The following is a 23,383-nucleotide window of genomic DNA, read 5'->3' as shown; positions in this document are numbered from 1 at the left end:
CGCGTTTTTGTTCCCGGTATTTACGATTCGCTATAGATCCCCCGTTTCTCACTTCGTCCCCCGAGCTCCTCTAAGCACTAACATCAGGCAAACGTTTAATCTGCAACTTGGGATCGGGCTGGCCATTGAAAAGCGCCTCGGCAGAGCCAGCGCCCTCAGGGGTCTGGACAAACGTGGTGTGGAATCTGCAGCGAGGAATCGTGAAGCACCGAGGAGCCGGCAGCTTTGAAGGTTTTGCCGCGGCGCGCGGCGGGCTTCCACCCACTGTTGAAATACAAACGGTCGACGCGAGCCCCGGGCCGCCGCCGCTCCTCGCTGCTGTAGGCTGGGCGCGGGTGGCTCGCTCCGGTCGCCTATGCGGCCTCCCCCTGTCCCTGCTGAGCGGGGCGGGAGGCCTTCGGGGCCGTCTTCCGTGCTCGGCGGCTGCTGGGGAGGCCGGCGACAGCGCGCCCCGGGTTATGCAGGGGAAGCCTCCCTCTGCTGCCCTTCCCGAAACGGCGGGCGGGAGCGAATGACCAGGTGTGCCTTCTCGTCCTTTTAAATCGAGCGGAGGGAGGGGAGTCGTAGAAGTGCCCCGCCTGTAGACTCAACCGGTGTGGCCTGCCTTAGGATAAAGAGCCAGGTAGGGGGAATCGTGGCAGCCAGCTCGGTTTAGGGTTAGGGTGGGCGGGTTAGGGGCTGATTCCTTCCGTGGGAAGCTCTGAGCTCAGGAAAGATGAGCCTCCTCTGAGATGCGGACTGGAAGGAAGAGGTGAAAAGTTGAGAGTTTCCCTTGCTTGCGTTTCCCTGGGTTTTCTGTATTTCTCCATCTTCTAGACAATTTAGTTTTTTTATTCATTTTTATTTTTATTATTTATTTATTTATTTTACCTCTCTAAGGGGGAAAAAAAATCAGTCTTGGGCATTTTGATTCCGAAATTATGGGTACCCAAGACTATTGTCCCAAAGCGACCCACAAATATTTTACATTCGGGAGCACTTTGTATGTGAACATGGCAAGCCTACTGAGCTCTGTGCTCGACCCGCACCCTCTTTGTTTTTCTCCCAATATTCTCGGTGTTTTTCCTTTTCCAGACCTTTCTGCGTATCTCTTAGACCAGTGTTTCCCCGAGTATCTTTTGCGGAAATTTCGTAAGCTTAATTTTACCTCCAATTTTTGATAACGAGTTTTTTGTGTTATTTTGTTTTTTTTGTTTTTGTTTTGTTTTGTTTTGTTTTTGGATAAAATCTAGTATTGTAAGATATGTCACAAACTCTTAGCCATGGACCGTAAGCATTAAAGTCCGTGTACCTGCTTCATTCTGAACAAAAATCACTCTGAGTTCAATGGCATTCCATGGGGAGGCATCATTTGGGAACTCTGACTGCAAGGAGACTGAGCTAGATTAAAAATCATAAACTGCTATTGTATTCCGTTTTCACGGCGTCTCCCCCAGTAGTATATATATATATATATATATTTTAAAAGATTTATTTATTTATGATAGAGAGGCAGGCAGAGACACAGGAGGAGGGAGAAGCAGGCTCCATGCAGGGAGCCGGAGGCAGGACTCCATCCCAGGTCTCCAGGATCGCGCCCTGAGCCAAAGGCAGGCACTAAACCACTGAACCACCCAGGGATCCCTGCATCTCCCCCAATAAAAGTAGTTAGGCCGATCTGACTTGTGTAGAGACCTCTCCGGAGGATGCTAGGAAGCAATATTGAGTACACCTTAATGGTTGGAATCTATGCTACAAATAGTTCTTCTCTTCATTTCTTTTGATAAGGGTTATACAGTGAAAACATTAATCAAGCTTAAAAAAATTACAAGTTATTTTTCATTTCTGCAGGTACTGTGCTAATAAAATGCACGTAACTTGTAGATGGGCTTCCTTTAATACCTTAATTTTAGTATTTTTCAGTTTTGTAATATATTTAGCAAAGTCTTTCATGAAAATGTAGAACAGTAGCTGTCATTTTTTGTATGATACTCACTTTTATCCCTTTTTTTTTTTATCCTGTTTTATTACTTATCTCCTTCACCTGCAGATTCAACCTGTACTTGTATCTTACCCTTCTTCAAAATATTTGTTCTGCTGATATGGAAGAGGATGTGTTCCAAGGACATACTTTGTTGTCAGAAATTCCATTATCAGAGGTAGAAATCTGAGACATTGACATATGTTCCAGGACTTCAGAGGAAGGAAAGATACCACAAAGTATTAAACAAAATTACATGTATTAGAAGCATGGAATATACATTTGAAAGAATTAAAGGAAATCTGTGGAGAGATACACAATTTATATAAAAGTTATAGAATGCCTTAGATGGAAAAGGTACCCCTAGAAGAATCATATTAAGATAGGTAGGTCTGGAACGTAATACAATACTATATTGGCTAGTGGCAGTACCTAATAATATATATATTTTTTTGCAGTTACAACCAGATTAGTTCCCACTTCATCTCCCAGGGAAGTAAGGCTGGTCTTGGGAAGCCCTCTCTTACTGTTTCCCTATGTCCGTCTATCACCTAGTCATCCTAAAAGGTGTTAAATAAGGTCTGTTTTCTTGGCCAGTATTTTGTATAATGTGATTTCAGAATCACTCCCTCTTTTTCTAGTTATCTTCCATTTGGCAGTACCTGAAATTCCTTCTGCCTAAAAAATGTAAATATTTAGAAGTAATTGATTAACTGAAAAATACTAAAATCCATGCATGTTTATAAATTATATTCAATAACCTGTTCTTTACCATATCCCTAAAGGAGAACAGTCTTGGAACAGGAAGATACTGTGTTCCTAAAAAGGGGGGAAAGCAGCATTGAGTGGCTAGGGGCTCAAAATAGAAAGCCTACTAAATTTAGGATTTTGCAAATTGCTGATCTTATTAATACAGAGAAAGTATGTAAGGAGATGTTTTGTATCCTGGACAACTGCTGGAATGTTGACTGGGGGAAGATTATACTAACTCTACTTTACCTGATTCCTGAATTGTTCTGTTTTTAATGTCTATGACTTCATTTTAAAGGAGCTTCATTCCCAGAGGATTCGTTATTCAAGGTATTGTTATATATTTTCCTTCTATGGAGTGTCCATACATTTAAAAATAGATATTTTTAAGTGTGTTACTGAGCTTTGCCTTACTGCTTGATTAGACTTACAGTTTAGAAGCCTTTTAGCTTTTTCTAACAAAGATTCTTTTTTTAAAAAAATATTTTATTTATTTATTAATGAGATACACACAGAGAAAGTCAGAGACATAGACAGTTGGAGAAGCAAGCTCCATGCAGAGAGCCCGATGTGGGACTTGATCCCAGCACTCCGGGACCATACCCTGAACCAAAAGCAGACGCCCAACTGCTGAGCCACCCAGGCGTCCCACTAACAAAGATTCTTTCTTATCATTTATTTGCCTATCAATATTTATTATATGAACCTCTTTTGGGAATAATCTTTGAGAATCAGATTGAAAACTCTACACATGGGATCCCTGGGTGGCGCAGTGGTTTGGCGCTTGCCTTTGGCCCCGGGCGCAATCCTGGAGACCCGGGATCGAATCCCACATCAGGCTCCCGGTGCATGGAGCCTGCTTCTCCCTCTGCCTGTGTCTCTGCCTCTCTCTCTCTCTCTCTCTGTGACTATCATAGGTGAATGGAAATTAAAAAAAAAAAAAAAGAAAACTCTACACATTGCAATGAGTCATTTAAAAATACAGTTCCATGGTATTTTCTTCGGTATTTACAAAAATGAACTCATTTAAAATCTCAAATATTTTTCCTGTCTTTTGGTGCACATATACATACACATACTGTTTCATAGATGTATTCTCTAGAATCATATTGCTGTTTCATAGGCCCTGTATATGTCAGACTTAATGGATATCACCCTAAAATTTTCTGTAAAGTAGTTGTACTAATTTACCCTTCCAGAGCATTGTGTGAGTTTCAGATGTTCTATAGATTCACATTTTGGATTTACTTTGGAATTTCCTAATGATAAATAAGATTGAATGTCTTTTCACTATTTACTCTTTTAGAAAGTTCCTGTTCAGTTCTCTTTCCCATTTTCTATCGTCTTTCTTTTTTCTTATTGCTTTGAAGGAGATTCTTTACATATTCTAGATATGAATCCTTTTGCTGGTTTAATACATCCACAACATACTTTTCTCTCAGTGGTTTATCTTTCCACTCTCTTGAAGATGTCTTTTGATGAAGAGAGTTGCTAATTTTAATGTGGTCCATTCATAAGGTAAAAAATCTTTCTCTACCTGAAGATCAAAGATACTCTCCTCTATGATCTCCAGCAAGCCTGGTTGTCTTGCATTTTATGTTTAGATCTTCAACAAACCTGGAATTAATTTGGTAAAAGATGTGAGGTACTATTCACATCAAGGGATCAAGATTTATTTACTCTATCTGGATATTAAGTTGACACAGTACCATTTATTGAAAAAGACCATCCTTTCTCCAGGGCTACTCAGCATCAACTTTGTCATAAATCTAGTGTCAATATATGCATGTTTTTTTTGTGAACCCTTCTGTTCCATTGTTCTGTTTGTGCATAATTTCACTGATTCTAAATGTTACATTTATGTATGGGTCTTTTGGTGTTTTTTGTTTTTTGTTTTTTTTTTTTGAGAGAGAGAAGAGAATGCATTGGATTTATGGATCAATTTATTGAGTCTTCTAATCATTAAACAAGTTGTATACTTTTCTATTTAGGGCTTCTTTAATAAGTCTAAAAGTTTTAGGATTTTTTTGTTTTGAGATCTTATACATCTTTTATAGATTTATTCACACACTCATGATACTTTTTTTTTAATTTTTTAAATTTTTATTTATGATAGTCACAGAGAGAGAGGCAGAGACATAGGCAGAGGGAGAAGCAGGCTCCATGCACTGGGAGCCCGATGTGGGATTCGATCCCAGGTCTCCAGGATCGAGCCCTGGGCCAAAGGCAGACGCCAAACTGCTACACCACCCAGGGATTCCCACTCATGATACTTTTGAGGCTACTTGATTTATACAGGAAAATTTGTTTTAAAAATCATATAATTACTTGAAACAGAGAAATACAACTAGTTCTTATGTATTGGCCTTCTACCTAGCAACCTTGCTAAATTCACTTATTTCTTGGGATCCCTGGGTGGCGCAGCGGTTTGGCGCCTGCCTTTGGCCCAGGGCGCGATCCTGGAGACCCGGGATCGAATCCCACGTCTGGCTCCCGGTGCATGAAGCCTGCTTCTCCCTCTGCCTGTGTCTCTGCCTCTCTCTCTCTCTCTGTGTGACTATCATAAATAAATAAAAAAAAAAATTTAAAAAAAAAGTTTAAAAAAAAAAAAAAATTCACTTATTTCTTTTGGATTCTTGTACACAATTATGTCATCTGTGAATAGGTACAATTTTATTTCTTCTTTTTTAGTCTTTATTACTTTTATTTCTTCTTCTTGCATTTTTGTACTATGACTCTCTTACAATGTTAAAGAGAAATGAGAGGAAACAAGATTCATTCCTAGTCTCAGAAAGAAAGCTTCCAATATTTCACCATGAAGTATGACATTTGCAGTAGGGTTTATTGTCTTGTTTTTGTTTGTTTTTGTAGATATTCTTTATCAAATGCAGACAGTTCCCTTCTATTTCTAATATCCTCTAAGAATTATATCACAAAAGAATGTTGAATTTTATGAAATGTATTAAAATGATTGCATTTTATCCTTTATATGTTAATGTATTGAATTATAGTGATTCAGTTTTTGTTTTGCTTATACTTTGGATTATAATCCAATAGTATTAATTTTGTCATTCAGATAGTTTCACCTTTGACTATTGGGAACTGTTTCATTTGTTTCCTGTGTCCTAATGACATAATCCCCATCCCTTTGGGATTGGTTTGTTTTTTGTATGCTTTCTCATTTTCTGGAGCTATGTAATACTTCAGGCTCATCTTGTATATTTTCTGTGCCAGTCTTAGAATTGACCATTTCTCCAAGGAGTCGTGTCCTTTTTTTGGAGAACAACATTACACACTAAGATCTGAATACGAAGTGTGCTCTTTACTGCTGGGGTGTTGTTGCTTTTAATCACTTTCAGCTGGCAGAGAAAGGACATATGCATTTATAGACAGCTAGTATACCCGTATCGAGAGGTACTTCAGTATATAATTATCTGTATCTATATTAAGCTGAACATGAAGTTCATTCTGGATGTGTCTAACTCTGATTAGACAGGCATGGCTCATTCTAGTCTGCTCTCCTTACTAATCTATAAACTACCACCCTAGCAGTAAGAAACCTGTCTCCTACGATCTACTTACTTAATTGTTCAATTCCAGGGTGAATGCATAGAAGTATCAATGAATTCATAAATACATGGGAAACAACTTTATAAACTAGGGTACAGTGTTTTTATATGCAAGTGATTTTGTCTTTAGCCTTACAGGCTCCACTCATTTCCGGTAGTTACTTAGCACCTTTTCCACCTATCCACTTCTATGAGGTTGTTTCACACATTGTTAATACAGATTCTCTTGTCACAGTCTGCATTCTGTCTTGGGGTTTACCAACTTATAAATGTTTTTTTAAAGGTTACAAACATCAGGGTTCTCTGTGCTATACAGTTTTACAGGTTTTGACAAACACATACTGTCATATGTCTACCATCACAGTATCATACAGAATACTTTCACTAGCCTAAAAATTTCCCCTACATTTACTTATTCAACCCTCTCTTCTCCTTCCCTCTGAGCCCTTGTGTAACCACCTTTCATCTCTCTTGTTTTTACTGTCACTATAGTTTTGCCTTTTCCAGAATGTCATATAATTAAAATCATACAGTATGTAGCCTTTTCAGACTGATTTCTTTCACTTAGGAAGATGCAGTAAGATCCATCAGTGTCTTTTTGTCACTGCTCATTTCCTTATTTCTGACTAAATATGCTGTTGTGTGAAGATACCACATTTGTTTTCATCCATTCACCTATTGAAGGACATTTCGGTTGCTTTCACATTTTGGTGATTATGAATAGATCTGCTATAAACATTCAAATGCAGGATGTAATATGTACATACTTTTTCAGTTCGATTTGGCTAATACCTTGTTAGCATGATTGCTAATTTTAAGACTGTTTAGCTTTGTATCTGCTAAACTGTCCTCCAAAACAACTATACCATTTATATTTCTTCCAGGAATAAATAAGAATTCCTTTTGTTCCATATTCTCATATTAGCATTTGGTATCATCAATTTTTTGGATTCTAGCCATTATAATAGGTGTGTAGCAGTGTCTCTCTTTTAATTTGCAGTTACTTAATGATATGTAATACTGAGCATCTTATATGCTTGTCATCTGTATGTCTTCTTTGGTGAGATGAATATTCAGATATTTTGCCTATTTTTTAATTGGCTGGGGTTTTTCTTCTTATTCTTATAAGAGTTCTTTGTATATTTTGGAAACAAGTATTTTATTTACTATGTGTTTTGGAAATATTCTCTCCCAGTCTGTAAACTATCTTTTCATTCTCTTAACAATGCCTTTGTAGAAAAGAAATTTTAAATTTTAATGATGTACAACTCACCATTTTTTAAAAAGTTATTGATTGTGCTCTGATATAATCTAAAAACTCATTGCTAAACCTGGGGAAGCAGAGAGGCAGTTGCCTAGCTGAACAAAGTATGTGGGAGGGGGTAAGGGAGGGAGGAAAAGTAAAAATCTAGGGTTTAGCAGCTCCTTTCTTTCATGGACTTTCAAATGATCATCCTTATTTCAACCCCCTTGGCCTTACCCCTTAGTCTTTCAAAAGCATTAGGGGCCTTCGTTTCTAAACCTATCTTGGCGCTGGTAGTTTCCTCCTAAATGGGCAGACAGGATTAGCCTGTCTCTGCTCTGCTAGGTTGGTTTTCACTTATTCATCTGCTTTCCATCTTCCAAGATTTTGTTGATACTTCTTCTATCATGTGGAATCCCCTCTAATTCATTTTGCCCTGGTGAGTATATGTGGTTTTTAATCATTTACTTTCATTTTAGTGATGTTTAAACAAAAGAGATAAAGATAACATATACTTTTTTTTTTCTTGACCAGGAGGCATTTAGCCATTTTATTTTATTTATTTTTTAATAATAAATTTATTTTTTATTGGTGTTCAATTTGCCAACATACAGAATAACACCCAGTGCTCATCCCGTCAGGTGCCCCCCTCAGTGCCCGTCACCCATTCACCCCCATCCCCCGCCCTCCTCCCCTCCACCACCCCTAGTTCGTTTCTCAGAGTTAGGAGTCTTTATGTTCTGTCTCCCATCATATTTTACCAGCCAATTCCTAATTTTTTTAACTCAATTTTTACTTTCTAAGCAAAACATCTTATAGATAACTATGAGTTCAAAGCCCTGGGAATAATGACTAAATCTGTAATAAATTCCTTTGTCTCCATTTTTTACTGATTTTATTATGTAACCTTTATAAGCATCTAAAATAGTCACTGATGGAGATTATTTCAGGTTGATGTCTCTTCCCAAATGGTACTTTGTTCAAAATAAAGTATTTGGTAGAGTACCATGAGACACTTTGTAAGAATATGAATATAAGGCAAACTTATTTTTTTGTAAGGAAAAAAAAGTATTTGGGGGAAAAGCTTATCTTCTATTTGGGAATATACTGTATATAGACGATAGTACTGGACCAGTAGGAAAGATAATTTAGCGGAAAATACCTAGGATAAAATAAATATAGTAAGTCCCTATAAGAGATGTGAACAAAATAGAGAAGATTCAGAAATAGACTTAACCAGTGTTTTTTTTTTTTTTTTTTTTTTTTTTTTTAACCAGTGTTTTATGGATTTATTTTTAGGTGAAAAATTAGATTATTGAAAGCTGGAGTTGAATGTAATGTTGAATAATGGCAACAGGTGACTTAAAAAGAAGCTTACGGAACCTAGAACAAGTGCTTCGCATGCTAAATTATCCTCAAGAGGTGGATTGTGTAGGGTAAGCTATGTATCAAACTTACTTGTGTTCTTTTTGATAATGATTTGAGGTAAGATTTGACCTAAAGACAGGTTTTACTTGGGTCAGTTTAAAATTTTTCCTTGAAATGATGAAAATATTTTAGAAAGCAGAGGATTATAGGAGTTTTGTTTTTTTTTCAAATATGGGTCAATGAAAAATTCTAACAGATTTAAAACACCTTTTAGAAGTAGAACCACAATATATATCCATATAAGGTATGGTTTCTGTACAGTTTTTAAACTCATAAAAGTATGATGGATCTAATTATATAATTGGATGTCCTCTCACATTCAGTTAGACGGTATTTTTAATTTCGAAAATTCTAGTTAATGGATTTCTTATGACAACTTACACCATGCACAAAGCTTGTTATTAAGCTAACTCATTTAATAGACCCCACTTGAACCTTTCAGTGTAGTTTTCACTTTCCAACTATGACTTACTTGCTTTTGTAGAATGTAGTGACATGCATTTCTCTATATTCATGCTCTTCTAATATGGTACTCTTGTCATCTACCCCTTAATATTTCCTTTTTCTTCTTACCTGGGATTATCAATTAAAAGTATTCCCCACTAGAATATAAACTATAGACTGGTACTTTGTTTTGTCCACTGCAGTATCCCCGCATCTAGAGTTATGCCTGGCACGTGTTAGTAGCTAACTAGACACTTATTTATTCATTGAGTGAAATGTCAAGGGACAAGTCCATATTAGGTATATGTTCTAGTAGTAGAGTAAAACTTGGTTAAGACAGTAAAAAAAGAGAATCCGGAAGTAATGTGCTTTACTTATAAGAGTGGATGGACAGTAAGGAGAGCTAACCCCAAGAGATAACTGCAGATGAAAGGATAGTGAGGACAGGGGGTGGAAGCTGAAGTCTAATGGCTGATTCCAGGCCTTCTTTGTGAGAAGCAGAAGGTTCCCACAGCACATACCAATCCAATCCTGCTTCATTAAAACAAGGAAATCTCTATTTTCTAGTCTTGCTGGGACTTAACCAGTCCAAATAGCCATGTTTTCTTCTTACTACTTGGAGCATCATTTTAAGATACATTCTGGATGGAAATACTTGGAAAATATACTGATTATTCTCATATCTTTTGAGCATGGCATTTGAGCTTTGATTTTCTGATGTGGGAGTATCATTAAGAACACTAATATTTAGACTATTTCACAACATAGTAACTCTTCTGGGTCTGTTGAAATAGATAATGCTACTTGCTGCTAATTCAGATTACTCTGCTCACCCACATACACACTCCCCTCACACATATTTTGATTCCTTCTATTACTTATCCATTTTTAAACTTTTTCTCAGCATCTGCTGTTTCTGTCTCTGTTCCAGTTTATAAGAGCTGTTTTATTACTATTTCTAATCAAAGCCCTTTAAAAACTAGATAACCAAGATTTTTGAATTAAAACAAGAAGTATTAAACGTAGACCAGGCTGTCTTCTAGTCCTAATGTGCATAAAATGGACAGATTTTTCTGTTCGAAAGTATTGTTTTTATATGTTCTGTTTTGAACTAATAAACAAGGTTGTCAGATCAGTTTTCTCATTGGGTAGAATATTATTGTACCCATAAATGTAAAAGAAATAATGTGTTTTGTCCTGAAAAATAAAATTTTATCATTATACACTTGTTCTCTGCCTTTTTAAAAAATTTTGAGTAAGGATGGAGAAATTTACGTATGTCTTGTATTTTGTGGAAAATAAATGTTTTCTGTAAGTACATTTTTACTTTGGTTGAACACATAACTGGCTAATTAAGCAAATACCTCCTTGCTTTGTTGTGAGAGAATCGGTGAAGATACTTCAATTGAGAAAACAAGGTTCATATGTGTAGACAAATAGAAAACAGTACAAGACCGAGCTAAGGCATTAGACACTGAATGCTCTGAGACTCAGTTCTTCGAAACATCAGTATGGATCAGAACGTTGAAGATGGCTTCCTAGAAGGCTTGAGATTTGTCAAATAATTCATAAGAGCAAATAACAGGCAGAAAAGAATGATACCTTTTTAGACTGGAGAAATTAGCATAATCTATTACGGCACAGATATAAGTGGTAGATTGCAAACTGATCAACCCTGTTATAGCAGATGCCTTTTCCAGCCCTGTTTTTCTCTCTGTAACATAGAATTCATAATATTTTACCTTTGCAGGTTTATTATAAAGAGCAAATGAAGTACTAAAACAAGTGTTTGCAAAACTATAATGTGTACTTGAGCACTATAAGGTGGTACATTTAATTAGAGAAAATGGACTGATTAAGTAAAGCTGAACTTTGCAAACTCAAATACTGTAGGGAATAGACTGTACTATTACTAAAGAGCTAAATGTTTAATAACTTATGTCATAGTAATTTGGCTATACTGAGAGTAGGGGATAGAATCTAAAGGGTTTTGTGTATCTCCTAATTATTTGGATTAATTTATAAATTATTGACACCATATTTTATATTTCTTAATCTAACTTTGTGAAATTATGTTCATTAAATATCTTTTCTTTTTTCTCCTGAACAGTTTGGTAAAGGGAGATACAGCAGCATCTTTGCCCATCATCAGCTATTCCCTTACCTCATATTCACCTTATATAGCAGAACTTTTGATGGAATCCAACATAGAGCTCATAGCGAAGAATGACTTGCGTTTTGTAGATACTGTCTATAAGGTATTTTTGAGTTTATGAATTATTTCAGGAGTCATTGGATGATTTAAGGGTTTTATAATAATCCCTTAAATATATGTGCAACCCATATTTTCAAATGCATTTCTCATTTGGATGCAGTCCCTATTAGAATCAAGATATAATTTAAGTTTCCTTTATGTTTTATAATCTAATAAGTGGCAGTTGGTAAACATTTGTCATTGGTTACCATTTGCTCTTTTTATATCAAATGTTAGTAAAATTTGGCATATTGGCAGAAGTTAGAAATGTGACTATTGAGTGAGGTTTGTGGTTTGTGAGGTTTATGATTAATTTAGTTATTTGTAAGAGGGAACTACAGCTTTGAGATTTTATGTTTGTTGAGGTCTGGGACCATGTGTTTTTTTGTTTTTTTTTTTTTTTTTAAGATTTTATTTATTCATGACAGACAAAGAGAAAGAGAGAGGCAGAGACATAGGCAGAGGGAGAAGAGAGAGAGAGAGGCAGAGACATAGGCAGAGGGAGAAGCAGGCTGCAAGCAGAGAGCCCGATATGGGACTTGATCCCAGGACCCTGAGCCAAAGGCGGACGCTCAACCGCTTGAGCCACCCAGGCTTCCTGGGACCATGTCTTATATGTACTCTAGTATCTACCTTTGTACTGTATATATACTGAACTTAATCTCATGATTAGAAAAATACCTTCAGATTACCATTAATTTTTACTCACTGGTTTTCTCACTGTTGTTAAAATAAAACCCATTTATCAAATCAATTTATTTTTTTTAAGTAGTGAGTTGCATTTGAAAAAATGGGACCTATTATGTGCAGAGTCTATGTCTCATCTTCCCTATCTTTGCCTCTAACCCCAGCAAGCTTCTATGCAAACCTAAAAGGCACTTCTAAAAAATCCTAGGGTTCTGTAATGTACGCTTTGAAAATTGCTGATCTAGTTGATCTATTTCTCTCACTTTACAAATGAGACATTGAAACTCAGGCCTACTAACTTGTCTAAGAAGTCATGTGCTAGAAGAATTAAATTATTTTTCTGACATCTGGTATGGTATTTATTATCTAGTAAGTTAAGGAGGTTTTTAGTACCAATGAAGATATTTGAACTTTCTGATCATGGGCTATATTTTTTCATCTCCCTGGACAGCCATCTATTCTCTGCTACTTCCTAGCTACCTGTTTTCTCTGCGAATACCTCTCCTACCTGGTCATGACTCACACCACCCTAATAAATCTCTTTAGTACCCTTAATCCAATGGCTTGATCCTCCCTTCTCCTCTCAGGGATGGTTTTACATTCCTGATCAGATGGCCATTTATCATTTTGGATTTTGATTTATTCCCTTTTTACAGCTTCTTCGTGATCAATTTAATTATAAACCAATCTTGACAAAAAAGCAGTTTCTCCAATGTGGATTTGCAGAATGGAAAATCCAAATTATTTGTGATATTTTGAATTGTGTGATGAAAAAGCACAAGGAATTAAGTAGTCTTGAGAAGGTAATTTTATTAATTCATTTTAACTTATTCCAAGTGGCCCAGTATTTTAATGTATAAAGTCAATCCCCTAGATAGCAAACTAACACAGAAGTACAATTATTGAAATGTTCACACCTGATGTTTCCTTTTAGTACTGGTCACTTGTTTTTAAGCATCCGTGACTTTGAACTACTAGTCCTAAGCTAACAGTTCAAACATTTCCTCATGGGATCCCTGGGTGGCGCAGCGGTTTGGCGCCTGCCTTTGGCCCAGGGCGCGATCCTGGAGACCCGGGATCGAATCCCACATCGGGCTCCCGGTGCATGGAGCCTGCTTCTCCCTCCGCCTGTGCCTCTGCCTCTCTCCCTCTCTCTCTGTGACTATCATAAATAAATAAAAATTAAAAAAAAAATAAAATAAATCAAACATTTCCTCACTTCTTAGTTTTCAAAAGACCTGTCTCATCAGATACTTATTATTTGGCCATATATGAAAATTTAAATATAATTTAAATATGTCAGCTTTCACATGAAATTAGTCTTAATACTTTTTTTTTTTTTTTTTTTAAGATTCCATCACAACAAAGAAAGAAAATCAGTTCTGTTAAGTCAGAACCTTTAAGCACTGAGAAGACATCTACAGAATCTGTTGGCATGGACAGCACTGGCAGGTTTATAACTTCAGGAAAGGTAGGAAAATTGAAAGAAAATGTTTCAGTGTTAAGAATTATCTAATTATGGAACATGTCAAACGTTTATAAAAGTACCCATTGCTGGGGTGCCTGGATGGCTCAGTCAGTTAAGTGTCTGCCTTCTGCTTGAGTCATGATCCCAAGGTTCTGTCATCAAGCCCCACATTGGACTCCCTGCTCAGTGAGGAGCCTACTTCTCCCTTGCCCTCTACCTGCTGCTCCCCTGCTTGTGTGCATGCGCTCTCTCTCTGTTAAATTAAAAAAAAAAAAAAAAAAAAATTCAAGTACCCTTTCTCACTATCAGCAGTTTATCAACCCCTCCTTAATTGTATTTTAAAAGTACTATAACCACTTTTCCAACATCTTTCCCCCAAATCTGAAACAATGAGTCAAATCTCAGACATCATTGAAATAGGTATTTCAATTTTTTTAGTACATAATTCTCTAAAAATCATGACCACAATTTCATCATTACACAAAATAATATAAATGATATAAATAACAGTTTAATCAATAGTGTTTGACATATACCTTAATATATTGTTTCAACTTTTGTAAATGTTGGGGCTCCTGGGTGGCTCAGTTGGTTAAGTATCTGCCTTCAGCTCACGTCATGATCTCAGGGTCCTGGGATCAAGCCCTGAGTCGGGTTCTCTACTCATGGGAAGCCTGCTTCTCCCTCTCTTCCCTGCTCATGGTCTCGCTCTCTTGTTCTCTCTCCCCTCTTTCTCAAGTAAATCAACAAAATCTTTTTTAAAACATTTAAAAATACACTTTTGTAATACTTAAAAGGAAGATGGATATTTCTTCTGCAAAATTACTACGTTTATGTTTAAAATAATTATATGAGAAAACTATTAATGCATCTCTGATGTATTTTTTCTGTGCAGAAAAAAGCTGTGGTGATCCGTCACCTGTATAATGAAGATGGCCTTAACATTCCCGAAGATACAATAAGTACCGTAACAGATGTTAGAGAAGCATTTGATGTATGTGACTTAAAGACTACTGAAATAAAGGTTCCTGAAGTAAAGTTCCTTGAAATCAAGTCTGAACAACAAGTAAGAATTTTGGACTTCTTTAGCTGATGCCAGTATTTACTTTGATGGACATAATTACTTAAGCATCTAAGCTTTGGAATGTCTCTAAGCTTTCAAATTATTAACCATGACACAACACCTTTGTTACCATTATTTAAGAATAAATAAGTCTACTGTATATGATTCCACAGATATTTCCTACTTATGTTTAGGGTACTGGGCCAGGTGTTATGGGTAAGGCAAAGATGAATAAGAGATAGTACTTTGCTTCAGGGAATTTATAGTCTGGCAAGAGATAGAGATGGTACTACTCTGTACCATGTGGGTTCTCTACTATCTATCTCCTTCATTTTCCTTTTTGGGCCCTTGGGTCCTTTTCTCTCACTTTCTGAATACCTTTCCCGTTATTTCATTGCCACAGACCCTATTATATAGCATCTAATCCATACTGCTCCTGCTAAACTTGTCTTTCTTCTGTATCTGGTAACTTCTGTATATCATGGTATACAAGTTGTCCTTTATAAAATCTACCACATGGTCATTAAACTTATTTCCCATGTATAGCAAACTGAATAGTCTCAATGCACTGTCATTTTTTGGCCACTCCCTCTTAGCTTTGTGCTAAGGGCTATTACAAAAGCTAGTTAGTGACAGTTTTATCATACCACCAGGTATTCTTCCAAGAGCTTTATGCAAATTAATTTAATTCTCACAGGAACCCCATTAAGTAGATACTGGTTTTTGGGGGGTTTTTGTGAGTTTTTTTTTTTTTTTGTATATATGAGGAAATTGAGACATCAGGGTTATACACCTCAGATGAGGTAATTTCACTGCCCAAGCATCTTGCCTCTACAGATCACACTCAACTCTCATGCTATACTGCCTGCTGTAACTATTGAAACAACACAGTGCAGTGAAAATGGGGATATGTTGATTTTTAAAGGAATTTCAGTTTGTGTAATATGATTTTTAACCTTTCTATTCATTTTAGGATATTAGAATTAATCCTGAGATTACTGCACTACAGACAATGCTTACTGAATGCCAAGAAAAGCTTCAGAAACTGGCTTTGGTAGAGAGTAGATTAGAATCTTTGGAAGAAAAAATGAAAGGAAAAGTGATGGTAAATGAAAAAACCTGGACTAATCTTCTAAGTCGTGTCACTCTTCTTGAAACAGAAATGCTGCTGTCTAAAAAGGTATTTTCTTTACTTAATATTTATAGGATGTCTCAGATATAATCAAGTTTTTATTCATTGTTAAGTGTACATTTTAGAAAAGTTAATTAAGAGACTATTAAGATAGTGGGAAAATGTTTAGTTGAAATGAGGTCCTATTTAGATATAACCCATTTTGTTGTTGCTGTTACAGTTAGTGTTTTTCTTTTTTATCAAATACAATAATCTGGAAAACTGTAGGTTCAGCTTTTAGAGCTTTTAATCCTCGAAGCATTTAAAATAAGGTAGGATTGTTTGACTTTTATGAGAAGTTTAAAATTATATTTCTTTAGCACAAATGGCCTCCTAGTTTTACAGGGAAAAGAGAGAAAAATGGACAGGAAAAATTAAATTATGACTTCCTTTATCACTCATTTACTTTGATCAAATTTCATAGAAACAGTTAACTAAATTTGCCTTGTCAAATCTAAGTCTTTTTTTTTTTTTTTTTTTACTTAGGATTTCCATTTCGGGTTCAGTTAAAAATGTTTAAACATTCATCATATCGTCTTTTTATTTTATGCTTAGCAGAATATAAAAGGAGAACATTTTTCTTTTCCTTTTATTCTAAATAAAATCTGTTATTTCAGAATAATGAATATATAGACTTCAGTGAACTGAATGAAGACTACGAATCTAGTAATGACATAGATATTCTGAATCCTGGTAAGTTCTAATGTAATGGCAATGGTATTGGTGGTATGGTAAGGAGTTTTCATGAGGATGATTTATATTGATATTTGATAATATTCCCAAGCCTTATTTTTTAGAAACTGCAGAACTCCTGGAACAAAGACAGTATTGAATTTACAGACTGCTGAAGTCAAGGATTGCTAAAAAAGCCAGCTTACCTATCTTACATGACATAGTGGTTTGGGCAGTAAATTTATTAGACTACACATTTCTGTTTTGATAAAATGTTTCCTCTTTGCATTTATCATTCATTCATTTATTTAGCAAATTCCAAAGCTCAACTCTGAGATCCTTGAGATCAAGATCCTTACCTTATGTGCTGTCTAGCAGACAGAAATTAGGTCTGTATTTCTATCTCCAATATCTGAATATAGAGCTCAATTTTTTTTATATAGTGAAAGAATATTGAATCCCTGCTATTTGCAAAACTTTGCCTTTTCCAACTTTGCTTTTGCATGTTCATGCTTATAATTTTACTAACATGATTACATAGCATACCTTTAAGCCATTTAGTTAACACATATACAAGTTTAAACCACTGTGCTGTGACTTTGATGAGTACACAGGCCACCATCTGAAATGGGTTAGATTATAAATTCAGAAACTTTATAATCTGACCATGACCAATTGAAGAATCAAGTTTATATATAAATCCTTACATTTATACCTTATATGTACATGCTGCATGGAAGCAGAGTTTTATCTCACTTGGAAGAGCAATAATTCAATCTGATTTTAGGATTATGTTAAGTTAGGAATGGTTTTTGTGACTTTTATCAGAAATAGTGTTTCCATGGGGAGCTGTAAGGTGACTTGGTGTCTTGGTAAAAATCAGTGAGAAGAGGCTTTTTTATTATAAGGCTTGGGTTTATGCTGAGTGATTTTGGTGACAGTTTAAAGAAGTGAGGGTTCTTCCAGTTTGAGTGCTATCAGGAAGCAGGAACTGTTTGATTAATAATAATGAAAAGCTGAAATTTTCAGTGGGAAAGAAGAAGCACTCATGTTATTTGGGAGACAATATACTTGGTCATTTGTGTGTTACTGCTTACATGGTGTCCTTGTTTATAATCATACATGACAGAGTAGTCCTTTTTTTGTTTCATCAAGGTAATGAAGTGACGGTATGTGATGTTGATTTTCTATGAAATTATATTCAGTAGAGGATACAGTGAGGATACTCAGGCTCTCTCTGTTTTTGCTTTGATATTTTTTGTGGCTTTTTCCTCCCAAGAAAAGTGTCAATCAAGTTATGGTATCACAAAATTGTTGTTCCAGTATAAACTAGAAGGAAGGGTACATGTGGGCATATAAAGGAAATTGAAGCAGAAGAGTAGAAAGACAAAAACATGGAGTTATGGGAGTCATAAAGATTTTAGCAAAGCTGATAGGATCGGATTTGTTTTATTAGTCATCTTAAAGCAGAATAGTGATTCATTATAGGAATGTAACACAGGGACAGTAATTTGTAGAGTCAGTGATTTTATTTCAGAATAGTGAGAGTGTCTACTAAGGCTATAATAGTGAGGATAAGGAGGAAGAGTTTTTTTTAGCTGTTAGGCCTTGATTACTGACAGAAGTGGTAAAGGAGAGGGAAAAAGTCAACACTGACCACTTGTGTTTGACTTGTGTGACTGGATACATAATCATTACTCTTTAATAAAATAGAGAATTAAGGAGAAAGTTTGGGAAAAAATAGTTTACTTTTGAAAATCTCAAATTATGTATGAAATACTTGGGCAAAATATCTGGAAATCAGTTGGACATAAATTTTTCTTGATTGGGAAGTACTGGCTTACAAATTTCAGGTTTCCATGCTATCAGAAAGAAGAGCATTACTGTGAAACCTTTCATAAGCTTAAGTGGTATAAAGCAAATAAGCAATTAGATTCATAAGAAAACTGGGGGCATTCTAGACCCAAAAAATAACCCTTCTTAGGCTTTTCTGATACCTAAGGACACATCTTGCTAACAGATGCATAATTGTGATAAAGCACAGTTGCTTACAGAAACAGTTCAAAGCTGTGGCGCCCTGGTGCTCAGATGCTGAGTATAACTGCCAGGGAAGGAGTTTGGCACTCTCACTACTCAGGGTGTGTGATGCCTCTTTAATGACTTGCTACAAAACAAGCGCTGAACGCTATTTTCATTTTTCATCTTTATTCATAAAAGTCAACATCCTCCTTGATTTCTTTTGGTTAGTAAAAACAGATACTAATGTGGGTCTTTTGTAAAAGACAAGTGGCATAATGTGAACTTGGGAGATACCTGTACAGTTAAATGGCAAAAGACCTAACTAGTTCTCTTAATGCAGTAAGGTCATAATTCTCCAAAGTTGGCAGTGAAAGATTGAGGGCCATGCGGAGAGAGTTGGCTAGGAAATCTTGATCTTAGAGATCCCCTGTCTTCACAGAGATCTGTTAGTGGTGACTCTGAAGTTCCAAAACAATGGCCTTAGCACACTCTCATAGCACAGCTAAGAAGCCATTATGTTTAAATGAGGAAGATGATACCAATAGCTCAGGAAAGCAATAGGAAAAATTGTCACAGAAAGTAATACACACTTAACTGATCTGACTATTAAATATGGCCTGTGTTTAGTGCATGCCTCATTCTGTAATCTCTGTAATGCCCTGTGTGGCTCTTCGAATTGCCACTCTAGCCTGCCTAATACCAGCATTTTCCCATCATGAAGTACACCCTTGAGGCTAGATAGATCCCTCCAATCTAGGCCCCAGAAGGCAGAATCTAGAGAGCCATTCCTTTACCTTCCATTCACCTTTCATTCTGTCTTCCCACTCTTTATTTCCTGTCCTAGGACTCCCCGCCCCCCTCCGCAATTTTTGAACAGCATAATTCAATACTTTCAAAGGACACTTCTATTCATAGAAAATAACTCAAGAGTGGGGAATGGTAGATATAGTTCCTTCTTAGTTTCAAGTTATTCCTTGAAATCATCTACTGCCAACAGCTCCTGCTAAAAGACCTGGGTTGAGCTAACCCTAACCTAACCTAATTGTACAACCCTAACCTTCAGGGTTGTACAATGTGATTTTGATTGAACTGGATCGAAAGTAGACACCTAATCCAGGGAATATCAAACCAAAAGGTGTTGAGCCAGATCATTTTCTCTCCCTTGGGAATTTGGTATTAGGATACTAAGTTAGTCAAATGATGTTGAGCCTGGGCTGAGCTGGCCATTTTGTTCAGACTCATGCTGATAAGTAAGCAGAGGAATGGAGTAAATAGGTAAGAGAAGTAGACAAAAGAGACTGGCTCCATGTGAGATGAAAGTAAGTCTTTCTAGTTGTTTCAGTCCTCAGGTAGTAGTACTATTTCCCTAATTGAGGTTGTCTATCTAGGTTTACAATAAAACAGTCCTCATGTAAACCAGTTTAAATGGGTGTCTAATTTTTTTTTTTTGGCCTCAATTTTGAAGCTACCTGTATCTTGGCTATAAAACATAGGGCTTATGGAATTGATTTAATAGCAGCTTGTCTTATCTGTGATGTTTTATAATTGATTTAGTTGTAAAGATTTACCATCATTTTGTTGAATAAATGGTATCATCATACTGGAAGTAGAAAGTTGTTCAGTTCTTTAGAAAAAAAAATCTGTAAACCCTGAATTTTAAGCATTGTTTTTTCCATACACTTTAACTTAGGATAGAATATTTCTTAACTTTTAAAAAGTATAGTCAGTGTTACTTAACTAACCAAGTGGTGGCATAGTTACCACCACTTTAAGAAAATATTCTCGAGTCACTTAAAAATTGTGAACTTGCCTATTTATTCAATTGATTTGCTATGATAAACATAATAGTACCTTTTGTAACTTTTGCTGGCCTATTTTTAACATCTAGATCTCTATGTCTAGGTTGTTATCTTAAAAGAATAGTAAAAATATATCTGGGTCTGTACTATTAGCCACTTCATATTAAAATGTCTGTTTTTCTTCCATTTATACATAAAATATTTAGATGACTCCACAGTGAAAGGAAAAGATAACCTAAAAATTAATTTCCCCACAGACAGAGAAAGCAAAGAGAGGCAAACAAGTATTCCTCTTTCCTCTGGCTATAGTACTGTGTCATCAGATTCAACTCCCAGAACCTCAACTACTAGTTACTGTGGTTTGAAAGAGAATTCAGAGGTAAGAAAAACTGGCAACTGCTTAGATGATTTCCTTTCTAAGGTCAGGAGAACAAGCAAGCATTAGATTTAGTTGTATATGCCATTGGCAAGAAAAATAGTGCAACTGTAAATCTTAATCTCTCGTTAAAATTCTTTATGATAAGTAAATAGTACTTTATGCAATGTTTTAGAGTGGGTTTTATATGTTCGTGGTCCATCTTTGATGATGGTTTACTTTGAGAAATCGCCTAAATTTGTTGCTTTTTAAATTAAAGGAAACAACAATCCAGAAAATGGAAAGGATGAAAAAAATGTAAGTAACAGAAAGGGGCAACAGAAATTCATTTCTCTATAGGGAATTGTATTGGATTACAGTATATATAGAAAGTGCATATGTGTTTCAAACCTTAAAGGTCTCTCAATCAGGTGTGGAATTTCCTTCAGGACTCCAGTGGATAATAAATCCACCTACAGTTATGTGTTTGTGAGATGAGTCACTGTTTTGGTTTCCAACAAGTGATGTAAAACATTGTTAATGGAATTAATTGTGGGATTAAACAGTGCAGAGATATTTTTGGTTGAAAGTTAATCAAGAGTCTTATCTACTTTTGATAACTGATTTAGGGAAATAATAAATAATATTTGTAGGTGGAGAGTTTGGAAACATTTTAAGTATTGTTAAAGTATTGCCAGCCTTTCAGACAGTATTGGTAAAGTAATACTAAAAATGATACTTGTATCTTGTACAGATGTGAAGCTATAAATGGTTATTAAAGAACACTTAAAAGGAAATATGAAATGAACTTGTATTAGATTATGCACCCCACTACTTTAACTGTATTGCTTTGAAAATTAATAAGCACTAAAATAACTTATGCTTTAAAAATTAAAGACTCATAATTGACTTTGGTTGCTGTTTCTTCTTTCTGACCATAGTATATCCTTAATTTATTATGTATCCATACATAAGAAAAATACTGAGATTTATTTTAGGTTCAAAAGCATAATTTCAGCCACTTAAATCCTATGCCTTATTAGGATTTTTTTTTTTTTTTTTTTTTTTTTTTGCTTAATGTTATTTACTTCTTATATTTCAGGTTTGAAGAAACTGCAGAGTTACTGAAATGTCCAAATCATTAATTCTAGAATTTTCTCAGGAACTTCTCTAGGACTTTGGCTACTGTACATGTTGTATATTTTAAGAATTCTCTATAAATTTTAATATGCTGCAATATTTTTATGAAGAATTTGAATTCCAATTGGCATATGAGTTTTTTCCAGTATTGAATAAATACTTATTTTTATGCTATGATTACACTTCTTTACTCTATTTTACTTTTCTAAGGAAAACCTATGTGCCAATATATTTCTTTTACAGAGTGAAGTCATTACAGCACTGTATTTTTGTGTTGACATTTGTTGGCAGTGTGCTAAGTAATATGTTTTTTAAAGTACAGGCTTGTGGACTATGGTTTACATCCTGTTGGAAACATTCCAATTGGGACTTGTGTATTGTACCCATGAGGCTCTCATGCATACCATCTTGCCGTCTGTACTGACTAATATGTTGTAATGAAAAGTTAAAAATGCTCATTGAAAATTAAATAAAAATGTGATTTTATGTTTAACCAAAAAGCAGTAATACATTTTCAGTTAATAGTGAAAGAGTGAAGGTATGATTCTCTTTTTGTATTTGGAAACTGGTCAGAAAGTTCATCATGAAAAATGTGTTGAGTATTTTAGTGCTCTATTCCATAACACATTTTAAGACCAGCAGCACAGACACAGATGGTGGCCATCCAGTATTACAAGATACACAGTATGGTTTTTTGTTTTCTTTTAAGTGATGGGAAGTTCTATTTTTTCTAGAGAGGAAAGGTCTTAGATGAACTTAAATCAAGAGAAAAATGAAATTCACTTTAAATTACCAAATGCATTACTAGACAGATGATCTTTTTTTAACTTTATACATAAAAAATGTAATAATAGCCCTGGTTAATCTTTAAGAAAATTGATTCCATTATTTGGAAGGAAAATGGAATATTTTTTCTTTATTATTATTTAGATCATCTGATTGTATTTTATTTATTCTTTGTTTATATTCTATAAGTGTATTTTGATATTTGTCACATGAAACAGTTAAAATTCTGTGTAGAAATAACTAAAGAAAACATTTTTTAGTATTCTGTTTGGTTATTAGACTTTAAAGCTTATGAGTTTTTAAAGTCAAAACTACAAGTTTAAATTTAGTACAATTTCAGTAAATATTTATAGAATTAATGAACCAAATCAGATTTTTTTAATTATGAAAAATTATAAAAATCAAGATAATACAGCTATTAATGGAAAAATTAGTAACTTTTAAAAATATCAGTACCAGCATGGAATTATAGCACCACCTTGTGGTTCATATGCCAATGTTTTACCTTTTATTAAAACAAGTGATTCCCAACAAAAATGATATTTTCTCTTTTGAAAAACTCAATTAAAAAAAAA

The 23,383-nt window shown here is 35.2% G+C and overlaps 1 protein-coding gene across 9 annotated transcripts; it reads left to right on the top strand.

Moving 5' to 3' along the window:
- Positions 1–13: 13 nt before the first annotated feature.
- CEP44 (centrosomal protein 44) lies at positions 14–22,942 on the top strand. Of its 9 annotated transcripts, none has more exons than XM_041766001.1 (13): positions 14–519; positions 2,030–2,138; positions 3,009–3,040; positions 8,822–8,958; positions 11,505–11,652; positions 12,992–13,138; positions 13,687–13,806; positions 14,699–14,869; positions 15,840–16,046; positions 16,655–16,730; positions 20,785–20,906; positions 21,163–21,200; positions 21,985–22,939. In XM_041766001.1, exons 4-13 carry the CDS (start codon positions 8,870–8,872, stop codon positions 22,025–22,027), a joined length of 1,161 nt encoding a protein of 386 aa, XP_041621935.1. In that variant the 5' UTR covers positions 14–519; positions 2,030–2,138; positions 3,009–3,040; positions 8,822–8,869; the 3' UTR covers positions 22,028–22,939. The 9 variants fall into 9 exon arrangements, with proteins under 9 accessions (XP_041621935.1, XP_041621933.1, XP_041621931.1 ...); XM_041765999.1 differs by having other exon boundaries at positions 2,030–2,346; XM_041765997.1 differs by having other exon boundaries at positions 14–622.
- The last annotated feature ends 441 nt before the right edge of the window (positions 22,943–23,383 follow it).

Source organism: Vulpes lagopus, chromosome 8, assembly GCF_018345385.1.
Source record: "Vulpes lagopus strain Blue_001 chromosome 8, ASM1834538v1, whole genome shotgun sequence".
Taxonomy (NCBI): domain Eukaryota; kingdom Metazoa; phylum Chordata; class Mammalia; order Carnivora; family Canidae; genus Vulpes; species Vulpes lagopus.
Note: the sequence above shows the minus strand (reverse complement) of the source record. Positions and strands in the feature narration are given on the sequence as shown.

Coding starts and splice junctions, on each gene's coding strand:
- CEP44 (XM_041766002.1), top strand. CDS start 8,870: ATGGCAACAGGTGACTTAAAAAGAAGCTTACGGAACCTAGAACAAGTG. Junction 13,807..14,698: donor GGTTTATAACTTCAGGAAAG/GTAGGAAAATTG, acceptor TTTTCTGTGCAG/AAAAAAGCTGTGGTGATCCG. Junction 16,731..20,784: donor CATAGATATTCTGAATCCTG/GTAAGTTCTAAT, acceptor ATTTCCCCACAG/ACAGAGAAAGCAAAGAGAGG.